General features: G+C 38.9%; 1 protein-coding gene across 11 annotated transcripts in view; it reads left to right on the top strand.

The window, feature by feature from the left end:
- Positions 1–23,253, top strand: part of MYCBP2 (MYC binding protein 2) — a 270,299-nt gene that overhangs the window by 224,323 nt on the left and 22,723 nt on the right. For 7 of the 11 annotated variants that reach the window (XR_011466330.1, XM_070380616.1, XM_005891177.3 and 4 more), the window contains 13 exons: positions 754–2,397; positions 3,364–3,533; positions 4,588–4,832; positions 5,749–5,916; positions 7,109–7,266; positions 8,398–8,597; positions 9,613–9,762; positions 11,075–11,235; positions 12,324–12,480; positions 12,661–12,885; positions 15,295–15,360; positions 16,473–16,712; positions 17,029–17,127. Coding sequence is in view for 10 of the 11 variants with exons in the window: in XM_070380616.1 (XP_070236717.1) it covers positions 754–2,397; positions 3,364–3,533; positions 4,588–4,832; positions 5,749–5,916; positions 7,109–7,266; positions 8,398–8,597; positions 9,613–9,762; positions 11,075–11,235; positions 12,324–12,480; positions 12,661–12,885; positions 15,295–15,360; positions 16,473–16,712; positions 17,029–17,127 (3,683 nt within the window). In the remaining variant the exon portion in view is untranslated. The remainder of the gene's footprint in view (positions 1–753; positions 2,398–3,363; positions 3,534–4,587; positions 4,833–5,748; positions 5,917–7,108; positions 7,267–8,397; positions 8,598–9,612; positions 9,763–11,074; positions 11,236–12,323; positions 12,481–12,660; positions 12,886–15,294; positions 15,361–16,472; positions 16,713–17,028; positions 17,128–23,253) is intronic. The other 4 variants (XM_070380614.1, XM_070380611.1, XM_070380615.1 and 1 more) reach the window with 3 other exon arrangements.

Raw genomic sequence — 23,253 nt, 5'->3', positions numbered from 1 at the left:
CTCTTGTCGGATTAACTAGAGCCTGACTGTACACACACAGACACATGCAAGCAAGCCCCAAAACACTTTACTACTTTTATCCAACTTTGTTCATTTCCCTTTAGAAAAGAAAAAGAACGAACTGCAATGTAACCAGTTAACAAATTCTTCTCAATTTACTAAGTATCTTTTTTCAAAAAATAGGAATACTTCTAGCAAGATTTATGGATTTTCAGTTCTTTTGTGCCAGTTGAGTCACTTTAGTCAGATTGCTTTCCTCCTAACAATAATATCACTTGCAATAAAGGCAGGAGTTTTGATATTAGGCAGGAAAGATAAACTTGGAGGCTGTACCACTTCCCAACAGCAGAGAAATCCTTGCTGTAGTGCCTCTAAAGCAAGCATGAAACAGTAGGAGCGAGAGACACCGAAGGAGGGCCAGGATGCTGAAAACAAAAGGTGTCTGTGTAGAAACTCCTAGTGCTTTGTTTGGGAAAAAGCAAGATTATTTTTCTTCTTGTCCTTTTTCTGTTAGCATTCATATGTTAGTAATAAACTATTCTAATCCAATCATAAGAATATTAGAATTATAAAATGTAATTGAACTTTGTTGAGAAATCGTTCCCCGTTCCCCTTTTTGCTTTAATTTTTATTTTTGTCTGTGAAAAGCAACACAAATTTTTTTTAGTTATTTTTTATTTCATGGTTTAGTAGATAAATCATCAGTAAGTTATAATTATATTAACAAGTTTCACTATGAAATGGACCATACAGGTGACCGAGGAACCATCTCAACATCTCCTAGACCAGTCTGTACGTCAGGAAAACCGGAACTGTCCTCCAAACACAGTAGAACACTCAAACCTGATGGACGTATGAGCCGGACTACTGCTGACCAGAAGAAGCCAAGGGGTACAGAAGGGCTGTCAGCTAGTGAGTCTCTCATGTTGAAATCTGATGCTGCGAAGCTGCGGTCAGATTCTCACAGTCGGTCATTGTCCCCCAACCACAACACCTTGCAGACGCTAAAATCTGACGGGAGGATGTCTTCTGGCTTCAGAGCTGAGTCCCCAGGCCCAGGTTCTCGGTCATCCTCTCCCAAGCCAAAGACGCTCCCAGCCAATAGGTCTAGCCCATCCGGTGCTAGTTCTCCACGATCCTCCTCACCACATGATAAAAATCTACCTCAGAAAAGCACTGCTCCTGTTAAGACGAAACTCGATCCTCCCCGGGAACGCTCCAAATCGGACTCTTACACCCTTGATCCAGATACCCTCCGCAAGAAGAAAATGCCCCTCACAGAACCCTTGAGGGGGCGATCAACATCACCAAAACCAAAACCAGTACCAAAGGATTCTAAAGATTCCCCCGGATCCGAAAACAGAGCTCCCTCTCCCCACGTGGTACAAGAAAACCTCCACAGTGAGGTGGTTGAAGTCTGCACCTCAAGTACTTTAAAAACCAATAGCCTAACGGACAGCACCTGTGATGAGAGCAGTGAATTTAAGAGTGTGGATGAAGGTTCAAATAAAGTGCATTTCAGCATAGGAAAAGCACCACTGAAAGAGGAACAGGAAATGAGGGCATCCCCCAAAATAAGTCGAAAATGTGCTAACAGGCACACCAGGCCCAAGAAGGAAAAATCCAGCTTTCTCTTCAAAGGAGAGGGATCCAAACCTTTGGAGCCAGCCAAACAAGCCATGTCCCCTTCCGTGGCTGAGTGTGCACGGGCCGTCTTTGCCTCTTTCCTGTGGCACGAAGGCATAGTACATGACGCCATGGCTTGTTCTTCTTTCTTAAAATTTAATCCAGACCTTTCCAAAGAACACGCTCCTATAAGAAGTAGCTTAAACAGCCAGCAGCCTACAGAAGAAAAGGAAACCAAATTAAAAAATAGACACTCGTTGGAAATATCGTCAGCACTGAATATGTTTAATATTGCACCTCATGGGCCAGACATATCTAAAATGGGTAGCATCAACAAAAATAAGGTGTTGTCCATGCTGAAGGAACCCCCCCTGCATGAAAAATGCGAAGACGGGAAAGCCGAGGCCACTTTTGAGATGTCCACACACCATGCGACGAAGTCGAAGTCACCGCTCCCCTTGACGCTGCAGCACCTGGTGGCTTTCTGGGAAGACATCTCTTTGGCCACTATCAAAGCAGCGTCCCAGAATATGATTTTCCCAAGTCCCGGTTCTTGTGCAGTCCTCAAAAAGAAAGAGTGTGAGAAAGAGAATAAGAAGGCAAAAAAAGAAAAGAAGAAAAAAGAGAAGACCGAAGTCCGGCCCAGGGGTAATCTGTTTGGGGAGATGGCCCAGCTGGCGGTAGGAGGGCCAGAGAAAGACACCATCTGTGAGCTGTGTGGGGAGTCTCACCCGTACCCAGTGACATACCACATGAGGCAGGCTCACCCAGGTAAGCGGTTACGGAGTACACGTAAGCACTTTGCGTAAAACACAGATGCGGTAGCTTCTGACTTAAGCTGTTCCATGAATTACCTTAAAGTACAGGGACACTTTTGCCCAGAATTTATAGTTTTCTTAGAATGTAATTTTTAAAGTGCTTTATCAATACAGTATAAGTTTTGTGGAAAATAGGTAAAGAAATTCTAATACTGCAATGGCAAGGCAGTTTAGTACTGTTTCATTTTAGTGTTATCACATTCTGAGATATTGTTAACTTTTAAAATATTTTACATTTTACCCAAAGGATTGCTGTCTCACACAGTAGAAATAATATGTCCAAACACACAGGAGAGGTCTCAACGTTAAATCTCCTTTAACTGTATTGTTTTCCTGTTCAAAACTGCAAATTAAATTAGATTATATTGATTTCTATGGGCCTCTTCCTGTGAAAGAGATTATCAACTGTTTCATCAGAAGACAGTATTTTAGGTAAATGTAACTATTTCTATAACAATTGATTAGTATTGCAAAATTCACCTGTTATGGATTTGGGTAGATGCTTTTCTCTTCCTACATATTACACTGAAACCTTTTGTAAAATATGCGATCTGTAAAATTTACCATTCGTACAGAATGTTTTCTGTCTATTTTGTCCAAATTTATGGCATGCTTAAATAAATCTAAATGTTCCCATGTCTTACATTTCTTTTCATCTGCCTATGTAGAGTATCTTCAGTATTTTAGACATCATTTAGTTGATTACTTTCTGGTCATACATGCAAGTTTGCGGATATAACTAATAGCCTCTGGGGGCAGGGTGGGAGGGGGTGGGTAAAAAAAGTGAAAAAGTTAGATACTTGCTTCAGTACTTTGCTTGCTTTGAGAAGGGAAATCTGTCATTTATGCATAGGTAGCAAGCATCAGACTATTAAGGACTCTTAGGTGTTCAGTATCTATTTATGTGCTTACTTCAAAGGCTGTGGCCGGTATGCTGGTGGACAAGGTTACAATAGCATCGGGCACTTCTGTGGTGGATGGGCTGGTAACTGTGGCGACGGTGGCATAGGGGGAAGCACGTGGTATCTGGTGTGTGATCGCTGCAGAGAAAAATACCTCCGGGAAAAACAAGCTGCTGCCCGGGAGAAGGTAGTTTTATTTTGTTCTGGCTATACTGTGAATGATAAGGATAAACCTTATAAAAACCTCTTTTTAGCAACATGGAAACTTAGAACTCTAGAAACTCAAACAGGGGCTCTGAAACAATTAGAGGAGTGGGCTAGGGAGGGTGGTGGGAGGGAGGTTCAAAAGGGAGGGGACATATATATATATACCTGTGGCTGATTCATGTTGAAATTTGACAGAAAAGAACAAAATCCTGTAAAGCAATTACCTTCAATTTAAAAAAAAGCAACAGGGGCTCTGTAACAACCTAGAGGGTTGGGATGGGGAGGGAGATGGGAGGGAGACTAAAGAGGGAGGGGGAAAAAAAATCTCTTTATAGGAACATGTCATCAGACAGCTTCATATAGTTGATATTAAAAATCAGCTTTTATAATAGGAATAATATACAAATTTGATTTATGCACCAGGTCAGCTGTTTTTAATGACAAAAACAAATTATGTCTTGGGATAACACAAAAACAACCATTGTGTAGCATACATACCCTGTTGAAGATGTAATTTTTTTATTACTTGTGTGCTACTCAGTCACCTGCTTACATATACATAGCTTTCCCTCTTCACCTTTTCTCTCTCTTAATTCTCTTTTCCTTTTCCTTCTCTTTTTTCTGCTGTTTATCTCCTCTCTTTTTCTTAATACCTAGTTATATTAAGGATTTATGGAAAGTGAGGATCATTCACATTAGTGACACACCTAACTGAAAATATTTGCCAGATACACACACACACACACACACACAAGTTATTAACTCTTTTATTTAAATAATTACATGTAGATTTTACTAGTTAGGTTTTTAACTTTCAGCAAAAAGATAAAAAAATACAGTTTGTATTTGATATAAATTAGTTTCAATCAGTTCAGAAACATGAAGTGAATGTTGTTTTTGGTAATCACTATTATTGTTTTAAAGTAGTTCTATGAGTGTTTAATAATTTGTATTAGCAATTCAAAAATATTTAGGTTAAGAAATCTCATATTTGAATATAAGTAGGAAAAGATCCCTAAAAATTCTCCCTCCAGGTCAAGCAGTCTAGGAGGAAGCCGATGCAAGTCAAGACTCCGCGTGCCTTGCCCACCATGGAAGCCCACCAGGTGATTAAGGCGAATGCCCTCTTCCTGCTGTCACTGAGCAGCGCTGCCGAACCCAGCATTCTGTGTTACCATCCAGCAAAGCCATTCCAGTCTCAACTCCCCAGCGTGAAAGAGGGCATTTCTGAGGACCTTCCTGTTAAAATGCCTTGTCTCTACCTGCAGACATTAGCTAGGTAATGTCACTTGGCTGTTTTTTTTAAATCACTTTGGAAATTGCCTGCTGGCATGACTTACCAACCAGCAGTTCCATTTTGAGAAGCAGAGTTATGTAGTTTGTTTGTTTGTTATTGTACTTATAATTCAAGAAAATGAACAGAAAACAAAAATGAAAATATGAGACTAAGTACATTTGGGACATTGGAAAAAATCACCAGGAATGCCAAGTACAACAAGCCTTCAGCTTCAGTCACCTGCTTATTGTACTTATACTAGCACCTCTGTGTTCCAGTTTGAAAAGGATAGAATCAAATGGTAAAACATGTAAAAGTTGATGGCAAACTCTAATTATGAATTTTACAATTTTTAGCCCTTTGGGGAATAGATATATCCCCCCTAACCCATGAAACATTTCATATATCTCTAATCTCTTTCACATTTCACTCTAACACGTGTTCCTACCATAAAGGTCACTACCTATACTCCAGTAGTCCATGTGAGACATGTCATCAGCCTGAAGCAAGGCCGTGATGATGGGGAAACAAGGAGAGAGAATAGTGAAAGGGAATCCAGCGTCCACAGGCCTGAAGGACTGGTCATGGCTGAGGGCTGAGCCCTCTGTGACACCAAGATGTTTTAGCTTAAGGCACCCAGATAGCTGGTGGGATCACTCACTGAAACACTGGAAGATGAAAAAGTTCTCAAAAGGAAAGAAATTCGATTTTGTATTTGAAATGTTTGTGGTACCTGGAATACCTATGTGTAAAATTATCAGCCTTCTATTTCTTCCTCCTTAAATCTGCCACTATTTTAATACTCTACACTCCTCAGTTATAGATGTATGAGTTATTTTTGCTTTTACAAAGGAGGTTAAAAATGGAAAGTGTCTGTATTACCATCATACTTTAAGTTACTGGGTTTGATTTAATGCAGGCATCATCATGAAAATTTCGTGGGCTATCAAGATGACAACCTATTCCAGGATGAAATGAGGTACCTGCGTTCAACATCTGTGCCAGCCCCGTACATATCAGTAACTCCCGATGCCAGTCCCAACGTATTTGAAGAGCCCGAGAGCAACATGAAGTCCATGCCACCCAGGTATTTGAGTTACTATATTTTTGTTGAGTCCAGTGTTTGGTGGAAGAGAGATTTTAAGTAGAAGAGAATGCTCTAGAAGTTCTTTGATATTGATGCATCCCTCCATCTCAGGAAGGAAGTCGCGTCAAGTGTCCTGACTATTAGAGCGGTAAGAAAAGGCATGCGTTCAAGAATCAGGTGAGGTCCTTGATAGCAGATCCGGTTGGAGAGAAGAGATCACCTTTACTCCAATTAGTTATATACAACATCTATCATCTATTCAAACAAGAATGTACACTCACTTAGGCAGTGAGGACACAACATGGCCAGAGCTAGCCAGTTACTAGAACATATATAAGCTTTACTGAGGGCCATAGGATTTGAAACCAGCCTTGACCAATGGAAAAGAAACAAAAAGAATACTTTGTAAATTTGTCTTAGAAAGTAAAGAAAGGTATTTATCTTTTTCTTTAAAATGCCCCAATAAAAGAAATTACATAACCACCTTAATACTTTTGTAACTGTTTTTTAATGTTGTATAGTTAAAAAGGAAAAAAAAGAGGTTGGTTCCTGCTGCTGCTGCTAAGTCGCTTCAGCCATGTCCAACAGCCCTCCTGAAAACCACTGAGTTCTCAAATAGTTTTAAGTATCATGTAACTGAGGCTAGGAACCAGTTCGTCATCTCTCAGTACACTGTGGTATGGCCGTGCTCCAGATAGAGCTTTGGGTAGCACCTCCAGAGAATGAGAAACCATAGAACACTTGGAACCAGAAGAAAATTGCATCCTTTCACTTTCCCTCTTATTAAGTTTCCTCATGTATATATTTTTGTTCTTCCTATTCAGTGCTATTATGAATATATCTGCCTGTTTTTCCTGAATATCATGACACGTGTCTTCCACCACAGTGCTTTTGCTTCTGAGAGAAGCTTAGAATATTTGATGCCTTTTCTTCTTTTTCATTTAAAATGCAAAGTAGATTTAAGAGAAGCAAAAATTTTAAGATGCAGTTCTGAAATTGGTCAAAATGTGATTACATTTGGAAAGATCCAATTATGGCTTAAAGGCTTAAAGAGGGATTGTCAAGTTGGCTTTGAATTTGTATTCTTCCACATGGTTCACACATTTGACTACGCTGTTGTAAACTAAGTAAATACAGTGTCACGTCATTCCCTTTTCCTCCTGAGTTGTCTGTCACCTTGTTCTATCTGCAGTTTGGAAACTAGTCCCATAACTGATACTGATCTCGCAAAGAGAACCGTCTTCCAAAGATCCTACTCCGTTGTTGCTTCTGAATATGATAAACAGCACTCCATCTTACCTGCACGAGTTAAAGCCATTCCTCGGAGAAGAGTTAACAGTGGAGACACTGGTAAGTATAAAGATAAAAAAGAAGATTGAGTGATCCTAATGATTTTATTTGTAGATTTTTTGAATCTAATTTTTGAAGGCAGAGGAATGGATTAATTTTAAATCGTGGTAAACATTCCTTCTATGTGACACAGCCATAAATGTGCCTCTCTAAATTTTACATCTTAGTTGGAAGAGACACCAGAGATCATGTACTATTATTCAAGAATAAACTGATCTTTAAAATATATTACTTGTTAGGTATCTAAGCTGAATATTGCTACCATTATCCCTCCCACTAAGCTTCAGTAAATCAGCAGTTCCAATGACTTGACACTTTCACAATGATATTCTCAATAGAAACTTGTAACTCTTGTAAGTACTACCACTCAAAACAGATGATAAAAACTGGAGATATGGCTAGCTCTCAATCAGTAAAAAAATTTTAGATAATCTGGACTAATTAGTATCAGCAGCCCCAAATTGAGGCTAATTGATTCTGTCTTAAAAATAAAGAAATCCAAGAAGCAAAGGATAACATGTTAATGGTTTATCAGGCCAACTACTTACTAAGTGAAGATCTGACCTAATATTTTTAAGTAGATGATTATGTATCTTATTGAAGATCTTTTAGGAAAATATTGAGGATACATTCAACAAGTATCTTTGGGCTCTTATTGAAATACCATTTGTTACAAAGCAGTCCACTCCAGTGTTCTTGCCTGGAGAATCCCAGGGACTGGGGCGGGGAGCCTGGTGGGCTGCCGTCTATGGGGTCGCACAGAGTCAGACACGACTGAAGTGACTTAGCAGTAGCAGTCCTTTAGAAAATGCTGGGGATAAGATGTAGATTCCATTTGGGGAGAAAATAAATCACATTTTGTATAGTGTTATAGAAAGGATGAACTTTAGATTCAGACCTGGGTTCAAAACTTACCTTTGCAACTTAACAGGTATATAACTTTAAGTAAGATATTTAAATCTGAGCTTCAGTAAAAAATTGAAATCATTAAGATTTGTGTCAAATGCAAAAACAAAAAAATCCCTGAAGACACTTAAGTGAATAAGCTGGATACTGTTTTTTGAAATCACTGTAAATATATTAATATGTGTTACCTATGAAAATTGATACTTTTTTTTTCCCTTCAAACAGAAGTGGGTTCTTCACTCTTGAGGCATCCATCTCCTGAGCTGTCCCGGCTCATCTCAGCCCACAGCTCCCTCTCCAAAGGAGAACGGAACTTCCAGTGGCCAGTCTTAGCCTTTGTTATACAGCATCATGATCTAGAAGGTCTGGAAATAGCAATGAAACAAGCGTTAAGAAAATCTGCTTGTCGAGTTTTTGCTATGGAGGTAAGAATACATGAATAGGATTATTGATTCATTCATCATAAGCTTCATATAATGGTTCTGTTTAATGATGTCAGTTTTCTACTAAACAGAAATTGTGACAAATTAAGAGACCTCAGTGAATAGAAAATACCGTGTTTGCAACAAAATTAAACTCCTAGGTTTAGGAATATAAATGAATTTGAGTTTAAACACTCTGAAAAACTTCATTTCTACATTACTTTATTATCTGAACTGTGATAATATCTTCTTAAAAAAGCTTTTTATAATCACAGTGTCATTTCAGTTAGAGTAATCATGCAAAAGGGATCAGAAGTAGGGCTTTTGAATTATAAATTTAACAATGATAATTTATCTGGGTCTCTGTTCTCTGAAAATGGATCACTATATCATAGACTTGTATATATAACAAATCTTTTTTCTTTATCATGAGTAGGAAGTAACCTGCCATTCATCAGTGGGAACCACATGAATCTATATTTAAGTAAATAGCAGCTTGTGTAGAACTTAAGAAACATTCTAAACGCATGTTGATTCTAAATGCAAGTTGGAAAAAATATGCTTGTGTAAATTAATATTCAGACAAATTTTTGAAATGAAAAGTGGTTTGGAAAATATTTTGAATTGCATTTCATAGGTATTATATTCCCTACTGTTAATTTTTTAATTAGGGCCAGAATTACTGAAAGTGTAAGTTCAGTGTACTTTCAGTGAAATGACAATCAGTCTTCTAAAGTCTTCCCTTAAAATACTTGAGTCCCAGAAGGTTGTCTTTATTGTGGACTTATTTAACATTGTTTATGCAGGCTTTCAGGCTTCCCTTGTGGCTCAGCTGGTAAAGATTCCACCTGTGATGCAGGAGACCTGGGTTCGATCCCTGGGTTGGGAAGATTCCCTCGATAAGGGAAAGGCTACCCATTCCAATATTCTGGCCTGGAGAATTCCATGGACTGTATAGTCCATGGGGTCGCAAAGAGTCGGACATGACTGAGTGAGTTTCACTTTATCTTTCGTGCAGGCTTTCAACTGGCTTCTGTGTAACGTCATCCAAACCACTTCTCTCCATGATATTCTGTGGCATTTCGTGGCATCTCTGACTCCTGCTCCAGTGGAACCAGAGGAAGAAGAGGATGAGGAAAATAAAACAAACAAAGAAAATGCAGAACAAGTGAGCGAGACTCTTGGTTTTTTATTTGTCCATATTTTTATAGAAGAGTCAAACTCTCTTCAGGTAATACCATAATTTACATGAAGTCATTCACAGATTATATAACCTAAAGGCAAGAATACCAATTCAGAGCTATGAGCAACATACTAACTATGCTGAATGAAAGTTTTCTGTCTCCAGAAACACTGTCAATCAATTCTGGTTTCTCACTAGCCATCACGGTCACAGACAAAGCACTCAGTTGGAAGATATATACTGTCCAGTGCAATAAGATGAAGAAGGCAACACTATTATAGAGAAGAGCCATCCACTTCACAGCATTACTGTACGGCACAGAGAATGAAAACGAGATTGTGCCTGGACATGAGAGTCAACAAGTTTGGCTAGAAGGGACTTCAATTTTATAGGAGGCAGCCTGTATCATGGAAAAGCGTTGAGTGTGGACCCTGGAAGCCTGGGTTCCAGCCACATTTATACCTCTGTAGCTGTGCTTTATGGATCTCATTTATATTTCTACAGTAAAAAAGTAGAAAACTAAATCCTCAATTTAAAAAGCTGTCAGAATAGATAGAAAAAAAACAAAAGCTCAGTACTGTTTATAAGCATCGCATTTTTAAAACGTAAGGACAGAGGAAGAGTAAAAGTAAAAGGTTAAAAGTAGAAAAAGATATACTGGATAAATACCGATCAAAATTAGCTTGCTACAGCTAGTTTAACATCAGATTAAATAGATTTCAAGACATAATTATCAGTAGGGATAAGGAGGATCTCTACAAAATGATAAAAGAGTAATTCTGTATCTTCAGTGTATGCATGTAGTTAATAAAATAACCTTAAAGATATCCAATGAAAATCAATAGGGCCACAAGGGAAAATTGAAAACAATCCACGATTACAATGTGATGTTATCACACATTCATAAGAGCTATCTGTTCCTGTGTAACAGATACCCCAAAACCTACTGAATGGAAATAGTTCCTTACTGGCTCCCAACTTTGTGGGCCAGCAGTTTGGGTGGTGCTCAGCTGAAGGGAAAGGCTCATTTCTGCTAGTAGATTAGTGAGTATGCTGGAATTGATCCTCATATGCGGCATTTATTTGGTTTGGTGGTTTTATTTATAGGTGACCTTATCACTTTTTCCTTTAAAAACGTAAGCATAATTAGTTAACCTTACTGGATGTTTGAGGTGTGGTTTGGTTTTGTTGTTTACATTTCTACTACATCAGTATCGTTAAAGTACACATTTTCTTTTGTGGGAAAAATTCCTTCCAGCTCCCAAACTGATGAACTTGCCCACCATTTCTGTCTTAGGAGAAAGATACAAGGGTATGTGAGCATCCGCTCTCAGATATAGTGATCGCAGGGGAAGCGGCTCATCCTTTACCACACACGTTTCACCGCCTGCTTCAGACCATCTCCGACCTTATGATGTCTCTCCCCAGTGGCAGTTCATTACAGCAGATGGCCCTAAGGTAATATTGTTTCCAAGTGTCCTAAGTACCCTGGAAAAGGAGTTTTCTGAAGCAGTCAAAGCATGAAATGCTTGAAAGACCTCTTTAAATACTTAAGGTAGAAAGAATCCTGTGTTATACGAATGATACCTCCCTCATTATGGTTGTAATTTAGAATTGCCCTTCGCCTCAGCTCATGCCTGTTGGCCCCTTTATAAATTGTGGGTAGTATACTTCTGAGTCCTCTAAATTGTCACAGTCTGAAACCATCTTCCTCACTTTCCTTTCTCATCTACCCCAAATCACATGTCTCAGTGTTCCTCAAGAGTAGAAACTTAAATGTTGCAAAAATGGAGAGGGCAATGAAATCTCAAAAACAGAATTCAAAATAGGGTTTTGAATTGTAAAGAATACCAAGAGATATGCAGCCAATCCTAAAATTACATTGAAAAGTATCTCCTCCTTTTAAGTCCTCACCGTTACTTTTATATTGTGAACTTTATCACTAGAGCCTCGTACTGGACTACACATATAAGTAAATCCTCCATTGGTTTTTATAAGAAACAGGTTGACAGAGTGACTTTGGCTACACACATTCTTAATGATGAGACCAGCAGAGAAGAGATTCTGTAGTGCAAGAGTTTTGAAGTACAAAGTGTGTTATACTCTGATGAATTAGTGTAGAATTGTTGGACTAATAAATTTTAAGAGGCTGTTATAGTTGGGATAACACTTGTCTACAAAACTGGTTTATTACCTCTTTTGCTTTTATAGCTTTGATCTTCATGTGTCGGTTTGGCTATATTTAAAACAGGGAGGCCTGGCGTGCTGCAATTCGTGGGGTCGCAAAGAGTCGGACACGACTGAGTGACTGAACTGAACTGAAAATGGATGAACTTTCCTTAGAATTTACATTGTTCAACAGAAATGATGTATATTTCTCCAAAAGCCAGTAGAAATCATTTTGTTTCTTGAATTTTTAAAATTTCTGATATTGTTATTTTACCTACAGCATTAAGATTAGCTGCAGAATGCTTTTTTTTTTTTCAAGGAATTCCTTAGAGGTTCCTGAAAAAGAATTATTTAATATATTACTTATACTGTTTTAGGTGCTGGAGTCTGAAATTCAAGCAATCTGATCACCAGTTCCTCCATCAGAGCAATGTCTTTCATCACATTAACAATATTTTGTCAAAATCAGATGATGGAGACAGTGAAGAGAGTTTTAGCATCAGCATACAGTCTGGCTTTGAAGCTATGAGTCAGGTCAGTCATCTAACAGTTATCCTGTGTTATCCTGTTAATACTCAACAATGTACTGAAGGAGAAACTGAAAATTACTCCTAAACAATTTGCTACTTACTTTTATTTCTATTTCATGCCTATTTTATTATTGTGGAAGATTTCCATTTGAGTGTTTCAATTATGTGTATTTGTTTCTGGTAGGAATTGTGCATAGTAATGTGCTTAAAGGACTTAACCAGCATTGTTGACATAAAAACTTCAAGCCGACCTGCCATGATTGGCAGTTTGACAGATGGTTCCACAGAAACCTTTTGGGAGTCAGGAGATGAGGATAAAAACAAAACTAAGAACATCACCATCAACTGTGTAAAAGGCATCAATGCCCGCTATGTATCTGTTCATGTGGACAATTCCCGAGATCTTGGGGTAAGAAAGGAAGCTTAACTGTGGTTTGTCAGTTCTTTTCAGACCTTTATTAATCATACAGTCTCATTTCTGAGTTTTAGCAAAAAGGCTCTCACCTGGAACTTCACCAACCAAATGTCCTGTTTATATTGTCAAAAAACTCAAGTCTGAAACAGATTAATATGACTTGGGCACTGTGGAATACCCATTTTAAGACAGGATCTGATTATAAATATATGAAACCTATAGCTAAGCAAAATAAATATCTACTCCATGATATTTTACCTCCACACCCTTGTTCAAGCTATTTCCTTGGCCTGGAAGTCCTTCTCTTAAACTCTACCTTTCAGATTCTTCCCAAGTATAAGACCCAGCAGACAAATTCTCCCACAGTACCTCTTCTATAAAAGTTACTCTTTCTCTCCTCTGGATTCTTTTTTACCTTGCTCTAGTGGCACTTAATGCAGTTTGACCTGTAGCATAATTAGCCTTCAGTTTTTAATCCTTACCCCCACCGTCAGAAGGGAGTTGGGGAAAATTCCTGGATTAACATATATAATCATACTATATATTCCCCCTAGCTCTAGCCTGTCTACATGTTTCAACTGAATTGAGCAGTCTTTAACAAAAAGCACTGGAGAAGAAAAAGCATACTATTTACTTGAATATTAAAGGCCAATTAGAATATAAAACCAACTGCTAAATTCCCATGCTTCTACCCCATTTTTGAGAAAGAATACTTTTTAGAATTTTTTCCCTCAGAAAGAAAGTGGCCTGCAGATACAGTATTAATAAGTCCCCTTGGGCCATTGCCAAGCTGCTCCTATTCCATTTGTATATTTCCTTTCCCGGGGAGAGTCAAAGTGGTGGGTTTGGGTCTCAGATGACCTGAATGGAGAATGCCAACCACAGAAGTTCAGTCTACAGTCAGAGCATTCCTTGCTGTCTGCAGTCACCCCAACTTCTGTCCATCAGCACAGATTGAATAAGAAAAGGCTTAGCTACTATATCACTAGCTTATCACCTCTTGAGACCCAAGAGTTCAATTGGTACAACTACTTTATCTTACTTGAAAGTCAAGTGTAAGAAATCATAACATTTTTCTGACAGGAACTCACCGCTCAGTGCAGTGTTATCTTTGATTCATATTTTAAGCTAGAATATACTTTCCATCAAAACAGTGGTTGCAATCTAACATTTTGTCTTTTAGGAGAGATAATCATGGTTCAGTTCAGTTCAGTTCAGTCGCTCAGTCATGTCCGAGTCTTTGCGACCCCATGAATCGTAGCACACCAGGCCTCCCTGTCCATCACCAAGTCCCGGAGTTCACCCAGACTCACGTCCATTGAGTCAGTGATGCCATCCAGCCATCTAATCTGTCGTCCCCTTCTCCTCCTGCCCCCATTCCCTCCCAGCAGCAGAGTCTTTTCCAGTAAGTCAACTCTTCGCATGAGGTGGCCAAAGTATTGGAGTTTCAGCTTTAGCATCATTCCTTCCAAAGAAATCCCAGGGCTGATCTCCTTCAGAATGGACTGGTTGGATCTCCTTATAGTCCAAGGGACTCTCAAGAGTCTTCTCCAACACGTGTAATATTCATTTTGTACAGATACGCTGACATCAGCTTTTCTCTTAGGAAGCCTCCTCTGATTTATATGCATCCTTAGGACTCACACAGTGTACTGTGTGTCCCCCAGCCTTCCCATCACACTGCCTTAAACACAGCATTTGTTAATTTGAATTGCATCAGCCTATAGCACTTAAAAGTATACAACTCTCCAAGGAATTCATATGTCCATCTATTTCTTGATGTACTTGCATTAAAACATACTCAAGGTCTCTGAGTCTAGTACCAGTATGATTCTTTCCAGTACTTAAAGATATTAAGTTTCTTTTGCTACTGTACTTTATATATTAAATGGTCCTTCCCTAATTTGGCAAAGATCTCAAGGGGATAGAACTCATCACTCTCATGTGTCCTCCCCCAAGTCCCTATGGCTGTCTGGGGGCACTGTGATTTTTCAAGTATTTGTTGCTTAAGCTACGTGCCTTCCTCCCTTTTACACCAGAAGCAATGAGAATAATGTAATAAGAATGGGACATAAGTAGCAAGGTGAATTGTTGAAAGACTTCATGATAGAGACAGCATTTAAATGATTAGACTTTGGATGAAAAGAGGGAATGCCAGCCTCCTCTCTCAGAGCCCATAGAGAAGGACTGAAATGTGTGATTCAAGATGGAGTTTGTGAGGATAAGAAAAAGACTGGAGTTGTAGGAACTGTGATTGGTTTGACAGATGGAATGAAGTCAGTTTGGAAGGCCTATAAAAGACAAGCAGAAGAGTTGATATGATATTGATAGGCTGTAAGAAATCACTGTCCGTTCTAGAGCCAGGAACATGGCATAATAACTATTTTGAATTGTTTATTTTAGAATAAAGTCACCTCAATGACCTTCTTAACTGGCAAAGCAGTAGAAGATTTGTGCAGAATAAAGCAGGTAATTAAAACTGCCATTAAATGTTTTTACTGCCCTGGTAGAAATTTCTTCTTCTCAGTCTCCACTGTTGAGTTCTAATTTTGGCATGCCACAGTATTATAGGAAATCATCTCTTTTCAAAACACTAAATTGGCAAATAGTCCATGTATGGGAATAGTTATAACTGTCTCTGTTCTAGACATCTTACCCACTATTTTCCTACATGTTCTGTAGTCATGAGTAAGTATACTGTGCCTACAGCCCTCCACCCTGACTTCTGCTCCCCTGCAGAGATTCAGGGTGCCTTAAAATTCTTCATAGATTCGATTCACAAATGCCACTATAATTCAGCCACACTTCAGATTTAAATGTAGATTATTGTCCTGTACCTTGAAAATCTTTCAATTTACAGCAGTGCAATATATCCAGGTTAAAAGTCAATATACAGACCTAGTCTATAAACAAGTCTTATTTGGGCTTATGACAGATGCTGTATAAACTCATTCCCTTGTGAGTGAATAGTGTCAAAAACCATTGTACAGTACACTGAAATTTAATCCTTGAGAAGAGTTAGATTCTCAATGAAATATACTGAAATAAGTCATCACAAATGTGAATTTACATAGTATATAATGTTTCTTCAAAAGTAAAACATATTAACTAACTGCACAGCTAAAATCCTTGCTTTAAATGTGCTTTCATGTAAAGATGCACAAAACAGGACTTCATTGCTGATCATATGAGTATTTCTACTTACAGGCAGTATAGGTACAGTCATGAAAATTGTTTCCAGTGGTTTCACTTATGTAACTTGCGCTCGGAAGCCATATAGTACATATAATGTAAGCAGACCTGTATTTTAATTCTCAACTCCACCACTTACTAGACTCCTGCCATCTGTGTTAACTTTCTTTCTTCATCTGCAGCTATTATAGTATTGCTTATCTTTACAAGATTTAAATAAGATAATCAATGTGAAATAATCCAATACACTTTCTGTGTGTACAGTTATTTGTTATTTGAGCTTACTGTTACTAACACTAGGACATAGTAACCACTGTTATTAAGTCCAGGACAGTAATAAAATAGTAATCCACTTGTATCAGGTTTCTATCCCTTTTCTGCTCCCCTAGGTTGATCTGGATTCCAGGCACATTGGTTGGGTAACAAGTGAACTTCCAGGAGGGGATAATCACATCATCAAAATTGAATTAAAGGGTCCAGAAAATACACTGAGAGTTCGACAGGTTAAGGTCCTGGGCTGGAAGGATGGCGAAAGCACAAAAATTGCTGGCCAGATCTCAGCCAGTGTGGCCCAGCAAAGGAACTGTGAAGCTGAGACTCTGCGAGTGTTCAGACTCATTACATCTCAAGTGAGTGTCCTTACTACACATATTCTAGCACAGGATAAAAAAAAAAATGTATTACTTCAGTAATAATATCAAGAGCCTAAGAAAGTATTTTGTTCAGTTTATTAGAGATTGTTAGCTACAAGTTTGGCCCATTTTTTTCTTCTCATAGCCCAAATTCTTGTATTTTATTTTGCATTCATAATTCTGAAAAGTAGAGGTGTACAGTAAGAATAACATAGCATTATAAAACCTGCAGAATGAGCTGTTGAGTCCTCCAGCCTTCACAGTGCTAATTCCTGCCATTAGGTTGCTCTCACCTCCCTGTCTTCTTCACCAGGTATTTGGAAAGCTCATCTCTGGAGATGCAGAACCCACACCAGAACAAGAGGAAAAAGCACTCTTGTCATCACCTGAAGGAGAGGAAAAAGTATACAATGTATTTATTTATATTCTAAAAATATTTATTTCCCTATTCCATTTTCTTTTGTTCAGTGGAATAATCCATATATTGCTACGTATTTTAATGTATATGTGATACTAGTTTCTGTGCAGTTAATATTTTTTACTTTAATTAGAAAGAAGGTAAAGGAACTATCAGAAGATACTCACTTTTTGCTCATGTATGATCTAGCTGGTATTTTAAGTAACAACAAAATTTGCTCCAAACCTTGGGCTGTTGCGTTTAAATGTTGTCATTTGTAAAATCAGCTTCGTTGTTGACTATGCTGTGCACTTCCCTCCATCTTCTCTGTCCTTCACAGTTCAGCTCAAAAATCCTGCCTTCTCCATGGGCCTTCTTTATGATCGTTCAAGGCAAATCATAAAGAAGGTTCATGGCGAAGACACAAAGAAGTGTTTCCTCTGCTAAACTTGGTAGTAATTTCTGTGTCTCTTCTTGGTTTCCCTCTTGTTGGGTTTATCTGTATACTTGGTTTATTGTTGTTGTTTAGTTGCCCGGTCATGTCCGACTCTTCGCGACCCCATGGACTGCAGCACTCCAGGCCTCTCTGTCCCTCACCATCTCCCAAAGTTTGCCCAGTTCTTTGAAAGATATTTTCAAGAACTTACCTAAGCTACCTCTGTGCCTTCTGACACAGAGGCAACTAAATCATCCACATTTTTCTATCTGGAATCTGTTTTTTTTAAAAAAGGATTTCATAAACTTTGGTAATTATTTTTCAGCATCTTTTGGAGATAACATTTTGACAACTATCAGACTGAGTACTCATTAAATCAAATGAATTTTAGCAAATGGCAATTGTTTGCTGAACAACCTTGAGAACTGGTATCAAGCCCTCAAAAACCTTGCCTTTTGTTCTTAAACTTGCACAGTCCATCCCTTCCCTCCCCAAACAGATAATCAGGGATACTCTTTAGTATATAATCACTGTATTAAATATGTGAAAAATTGTACATGTCATAGAATTTCAGAGTATGTTGAGGTTATTGTCCCTGGAGTGGACAGAGAAGGCTTCTTGGAGGATATTAGACTTTGAGTTAGACCTGAAAGAGAATGGATGAAAGTTAGATTAAGAGGATGAGAGGATGGGAGCCTTAAAGAGGCTTGCCAAACAGTAGAAGAGTGTATGCTGAGTCATTGGGGATGAGTGGGAAAGGTTTGCTAGTGGTTGGATACCAGTGAGATAATGTGATTTTTAAGGGAAGCATTTTTTTTAAGTCAGATTTTTGAAGTAAAACTTACATACAAAATCATCCTTTTAAAATCATTTGTTTTGAATTTTGACCAATGTGTACAGTGGTGAAACCATCACAAGCAATTTTTAAAACACATTCCCCTCCACCCCCCAGAATTTCCCTGTCATTCCTCTGCATTCAGCCCTCTTATCTCATTCCTCCCCCATGGCAACCACTGAACTATTTTCTGCCCGTTTTCTGCCCCTATAGTATTGCCATCCCCTGGTGGCTCAGACGATAAAGAATCCGCCTGCAATGCAGGAGACCCGGGTTCGATCCCTGGCTTTGGGAAGATCCCCTGGAGAAGGAAATGGCAACCCACTCCAGTATTCTTGCCTAGAAATTCCCATGGATGGAGGAGCCTGGCAGGCTACAGTCCATGGTGTCACAAAGAGTTGGACATGACTGAGCGACTTCACTTTTTATAGTATTGCTTCTTCCCAGGTTTTATTTAATGGAGCAGTAGAGAAAATAGCCTTTTTGTCTGATTTTTTTATAGGTAGTATAAGAATATGTATCAGTTGTTTGTTCTTTTGGTTGCTGAGGAGTATTCCATTGTATGAGTTTACCATAGTTTATTTATTCTTTCACAAATTTCTGATAGATGTTTGTGTTGTTTCCTCTATTTAGCTATTATTAATAAAACTGCTGTCAACATTAGCATACAGATCTTTGTATGGACATGTTTTCATTTTTCTTAGGTAAATACCTGTGAGTAGGATTGCTGTATAATAAGTATATGTTCAACTTCCTAGGAAACTGCAGATTCTTTCCAAAGTGATTAAGCCATTTTACATTTTTACCAACAAAGCATTTCCGGTTGCTCCACATCTCCTTGACAATACCTGATACTATCACTCTTTTTAGTTTTATACATTCTTATAGGTGTATACTTGTATCTTGTGCGTTTTTTAACTTTTTAACTGATTTTTATTATTCATGTATTCATTTTTGGCTGTGCTGGATCTTTGTTGCTGCCCTGGCTTTTCTATCGTTGCAGCGAGCAGGGGGCTACTCTCGAGATTAGGTGCACGTGCTTCTCATTGCAGTGGCTTCTCTTGTTGCGGAGCATGAATGCTAGACCATGTGGGCTCAGTAGTTGTGGTTCCTGGGCTCAAGCACAGGCTCAGTAGTTTTGGTGCATGGACTTAGTTGCTCTTTGGCATATGGGATCCTCCCAGACCAGGGATCTAACCCGTGTCTCCTGTATTAGCAGGCAGATTCTTTACCACTGAGCCACCAGGGAAGCCCCTTGTAGTAGTTTTAACATGGATTTCACTAGTGACTAATAATATTGAGCAAATTTTTATGTATTTATTTGCCATCTCTGTAGTACATTTACCAAAATGTATATTAAGATTTTTTACCCATATTTTTTATATTGAGCTGTTTGTGTTATTATTGGTTGGAAGATTTCTTCATGTATTCAGGATATATATATAGGTCTTCTACCAAATACATGTTTGGTAAAAATACATTTTCAAATATTTTCTCCTAGTCTGTGACTTATGTTTCAGAGAGAAGTTTCTAGTTTTGATAAAGTTCAGTTTATCTTTTTTTTTTTAATGACTCATGATTTTTGTGTCTTACCTAAGGTCACGAAGATTTTCTCCTGTTTTCTTCTAGAAACATTAGAAGTTTAGTTCTTTTATTTAGAACCATATATGTTTCAAGTTTTTCTATACAGTGTAAATTAAGAGTAGAGGTTCTTTTTCTTGATGTGAAGATATTCGATTCTTTTACTGCCATTTGTTGAAAAGACTATCCTTTATCAGGAATCAGTCCACCAGAAATGTATAGGTCTGTTTCTGGACTCTGTTCTGTTTCGTTAATCTATATGTACATTCTTACACCAACATCAGGCTATATTGAGGTTCAGTACATTCCTTACTGTAGCTTTAGAGAGATTCCAACCAAGTTCTTTTTCAAAGTTGTTTTGGCTATCCCAGGTTCTTTCCATTTCCATATAAAGCTTAAAAGCAGATTATCAATTTCTTCTTCTTCCACAAAAAACATAAATTTTGAGGGGAGGAGCCAAGATGGCGGAAGAGTAGGACGGGGAGAACACTTTCTCCCCCACAAATTCATCAAAAGAGCATTTAAACGTCGAGTAAATTCCATAAAACAACTTCTGAATGCCGGCAGAGGACATCAGGCACCCAGAAAAGCAATCCAACTCTTCGAAAGGAGGTAGGAAAAAATATAAAAGACAAAAAAAGAGACAAAAGAGGGAGGGACGGAGTTCCGTCCGGGAAGGGAGTCTTAAAAGAGAGAAGTTTCCAAACATCAGGAAACCTTCTCACTGCCGAATCTGTGCCGAGCTTTGGAAGCACAGAGGCAACATAACAGGAAGAAAAAAATAAATAAACAATTAAAACTCAAGATTGCGAGTCCTACGGTAACTCCCCAGCGGAAAATTAGCGCAGACGCCTGCACGCGCCATTAGCAAGCGGGGCTGGGCAGGAGGCGCAGCGGGCTGCATCGCTTAGAGTAAGAATCTGGCCTGAATACCCTGAGCACTATCTGAGCGAAATAATTTGGGCTAGCAAACCAGACTGTGGGATATCTACCACGCGAAAAGCCAGCCCTAACCTAAGACCGCCAGGCCCGCGCACAGAACAAAAAATTGAACAGAGATAGCCGGCTGCAGACCTTCCCCTCCGGTGACAGGCAGCCAGAGCCGGAAGGGGGCAATCGCAGCCCCAGAGAGACATTATCTATAAAACTGTAAGCAGGCTTCTTTGCTAACTAAAACTTTTTGGGGGTCTGGACGGTTAACATCTGCCTGAGAAGGTGCACCGGTTTTACACCCAGATAACCGAGTGGCGGGGAGGCGATAAGTCGCAGCATTGGCGCTCGCCAAACACCTCATCACTTGAGCTGCTCAGACCTGGGAAGAGCACAAAACTCAGGCCCAACTGAGTCTGCGCCTCTGAGGACTACCCGAGTGCCTGAACCTGAGCGGCTTGGACCTGGGAGGTACATGCAACCCAGGGCTGGCCTCGGATTATTCCTGGCGGAACAACCTAGAGCCCGAGCAGTGTGGGCAGGGAGGCTACATGCGCCGTGAGCGGGGGCAGACCCAGTGTGGCTGAGGTACTGTGAGCGCACGCCAGTGTTATTTGTTTGCAGCATCCCTCCCTCCCTCCGCACAGCGCGACTGAACAAAGAGAAGAAATACAGCTCCACCCATCAGAACACCGACACAAGCTTCCCTAACCAGGAAACCTTGACAAGCCACCTGTACAAACCCACACACAGCGAGGAAAAGCCACAATAAAGAGAACTCCACAAACTGCCAGAATACAAAAAGGACACCCCAAACTCAGCAATTTAAACAAGATGAAGAGACAGAGGAATAGCCAGCAGATAAAGGAACAGGATAAATGCCCACCAAACCAAACAAAAGAGGAAGAGATAGGGAATCTACCTGATAAAGAATTCCGAATAATGATAGTGAAATTGATCCAAAATCTTGAAATTAAAAAGGGAATCACAGATAAATAGCTTGGAGACAAGGATTGAGAAGATGCAAGAAAGGTTTAACAAGGACCTAGAAGAAATAAAAAAGAGTCAATATATAATGAATAATGCAATAAATGAAATTAAAAACACTCTGGAGGCAACAAATAGTAGAATAACAGAGGCAGAAGATAGGATTAGTGAATTAGAAGATAGAATGGTAGAAATAAATGAATCAGAGAGAATAAAAGAAAAACGAATTAAAAGAAATGAGGACAATCTCAGAGACCTCCAGGACAATATTAAACGCTACAACATTCGAATCATAGGGGTTCCAGAAGAAGAAGACAAAAAGAAAGACCATGAGAAAATACTTGAGGAGATAATAGTTGAAAACTTCCCTAAACTGGGGAAGGAAATAATCACCCAAGTCCAAGAAACCCAGAGAATCCCAAACAGGATAAACCCAAGGCGAAACACCCCAAGACACATATTAATCAAATTAACAAAGATCAAACACAAAGAACAAATATTAAAAGCAGCAAGGGAAAAACAACAAATAACACACAAGGGAATTCCCATAAGGATAACAGCTGATCTTTCAATAGAAACTCTTCAAGCCAGGAGGGAATGGCAAGACATACTTAAAATGATGAAAGAAAATAACCTACAGCCCAGATTATTGTACCCAGCAAGGATTTCATTCAAGTAAGAGAAAAAAAAAACAAAAACATAAATTTTTTTTTTTAAGCCTGCTGGAATATTGATTGGAATTGCACCAAAGTGCTCAGTTTGGGGAGAATTGACATCTTAATATTGAGTCTGGAAATCCCATGGACAGAGAAGCCAGGTGGGTCACAGTCCATGGGGTTGCACAAGAGTCAAGACTTAGCAACTAAACAACAACAGCAAATCCATGAATATTATATTTAGTTCTGTCCATTTATTTAGATCTTCTTTAATTTCTGCCAGCAATGTTTTATAGTTAAGCTCTGTGTACATGTCTTATACACACTTTTTAAAATTGATCCCTAAGCATTTGATGGTTTTGATACTATTGTAAATATTTTTTATTTCACTTTGCAGTTATTCATTTCTAGTACATAAAAACGCAATTGACTTTTGTGCATTAAACTTTTATGCTATGGTCTTCTTAAGGGACACCTATGGCTCAGTTGGTTAAGAATCTGCCTGCAATGCAGGAAACCCTGGTTCAGTTTCTGGGTTGGGAAAGATCCACTGAAGAAGGGATAGGCTACCCATTTCAGTATTCTTGGGCTTCCCTGGTGTCTGAGCTGGTTAAGAATCTGCCTGGAATGTGGGAGATCTACACTGAATGTGGCTCAGTCCCCAGAGGGGAGGATCCCCTGGAGGAGGGACAGTTACCCGCTCTAATATTCTGGCC

The sequence above is a fragment of the Bos mutus genome, chromosome 12 (assembly GCF_027580195.1).
Source record: "Bos mutus isolate GX-2022 chromosome 12, NWIPB_WYAK_1.1, whole genome shotgun sequence".
Taxonomy (NCBI): domain Eukaryota; kingdom Metazoa; phylum Chordata; class Mammalia; order Artiodactyla; family Bovidae; genus Bos; species Bos mutus.
The sequence above is the reverse complement of the archived record's forward strand: the minus strand, read 5'-3'. Positions and strand labels throughout refer to the sequence as shown.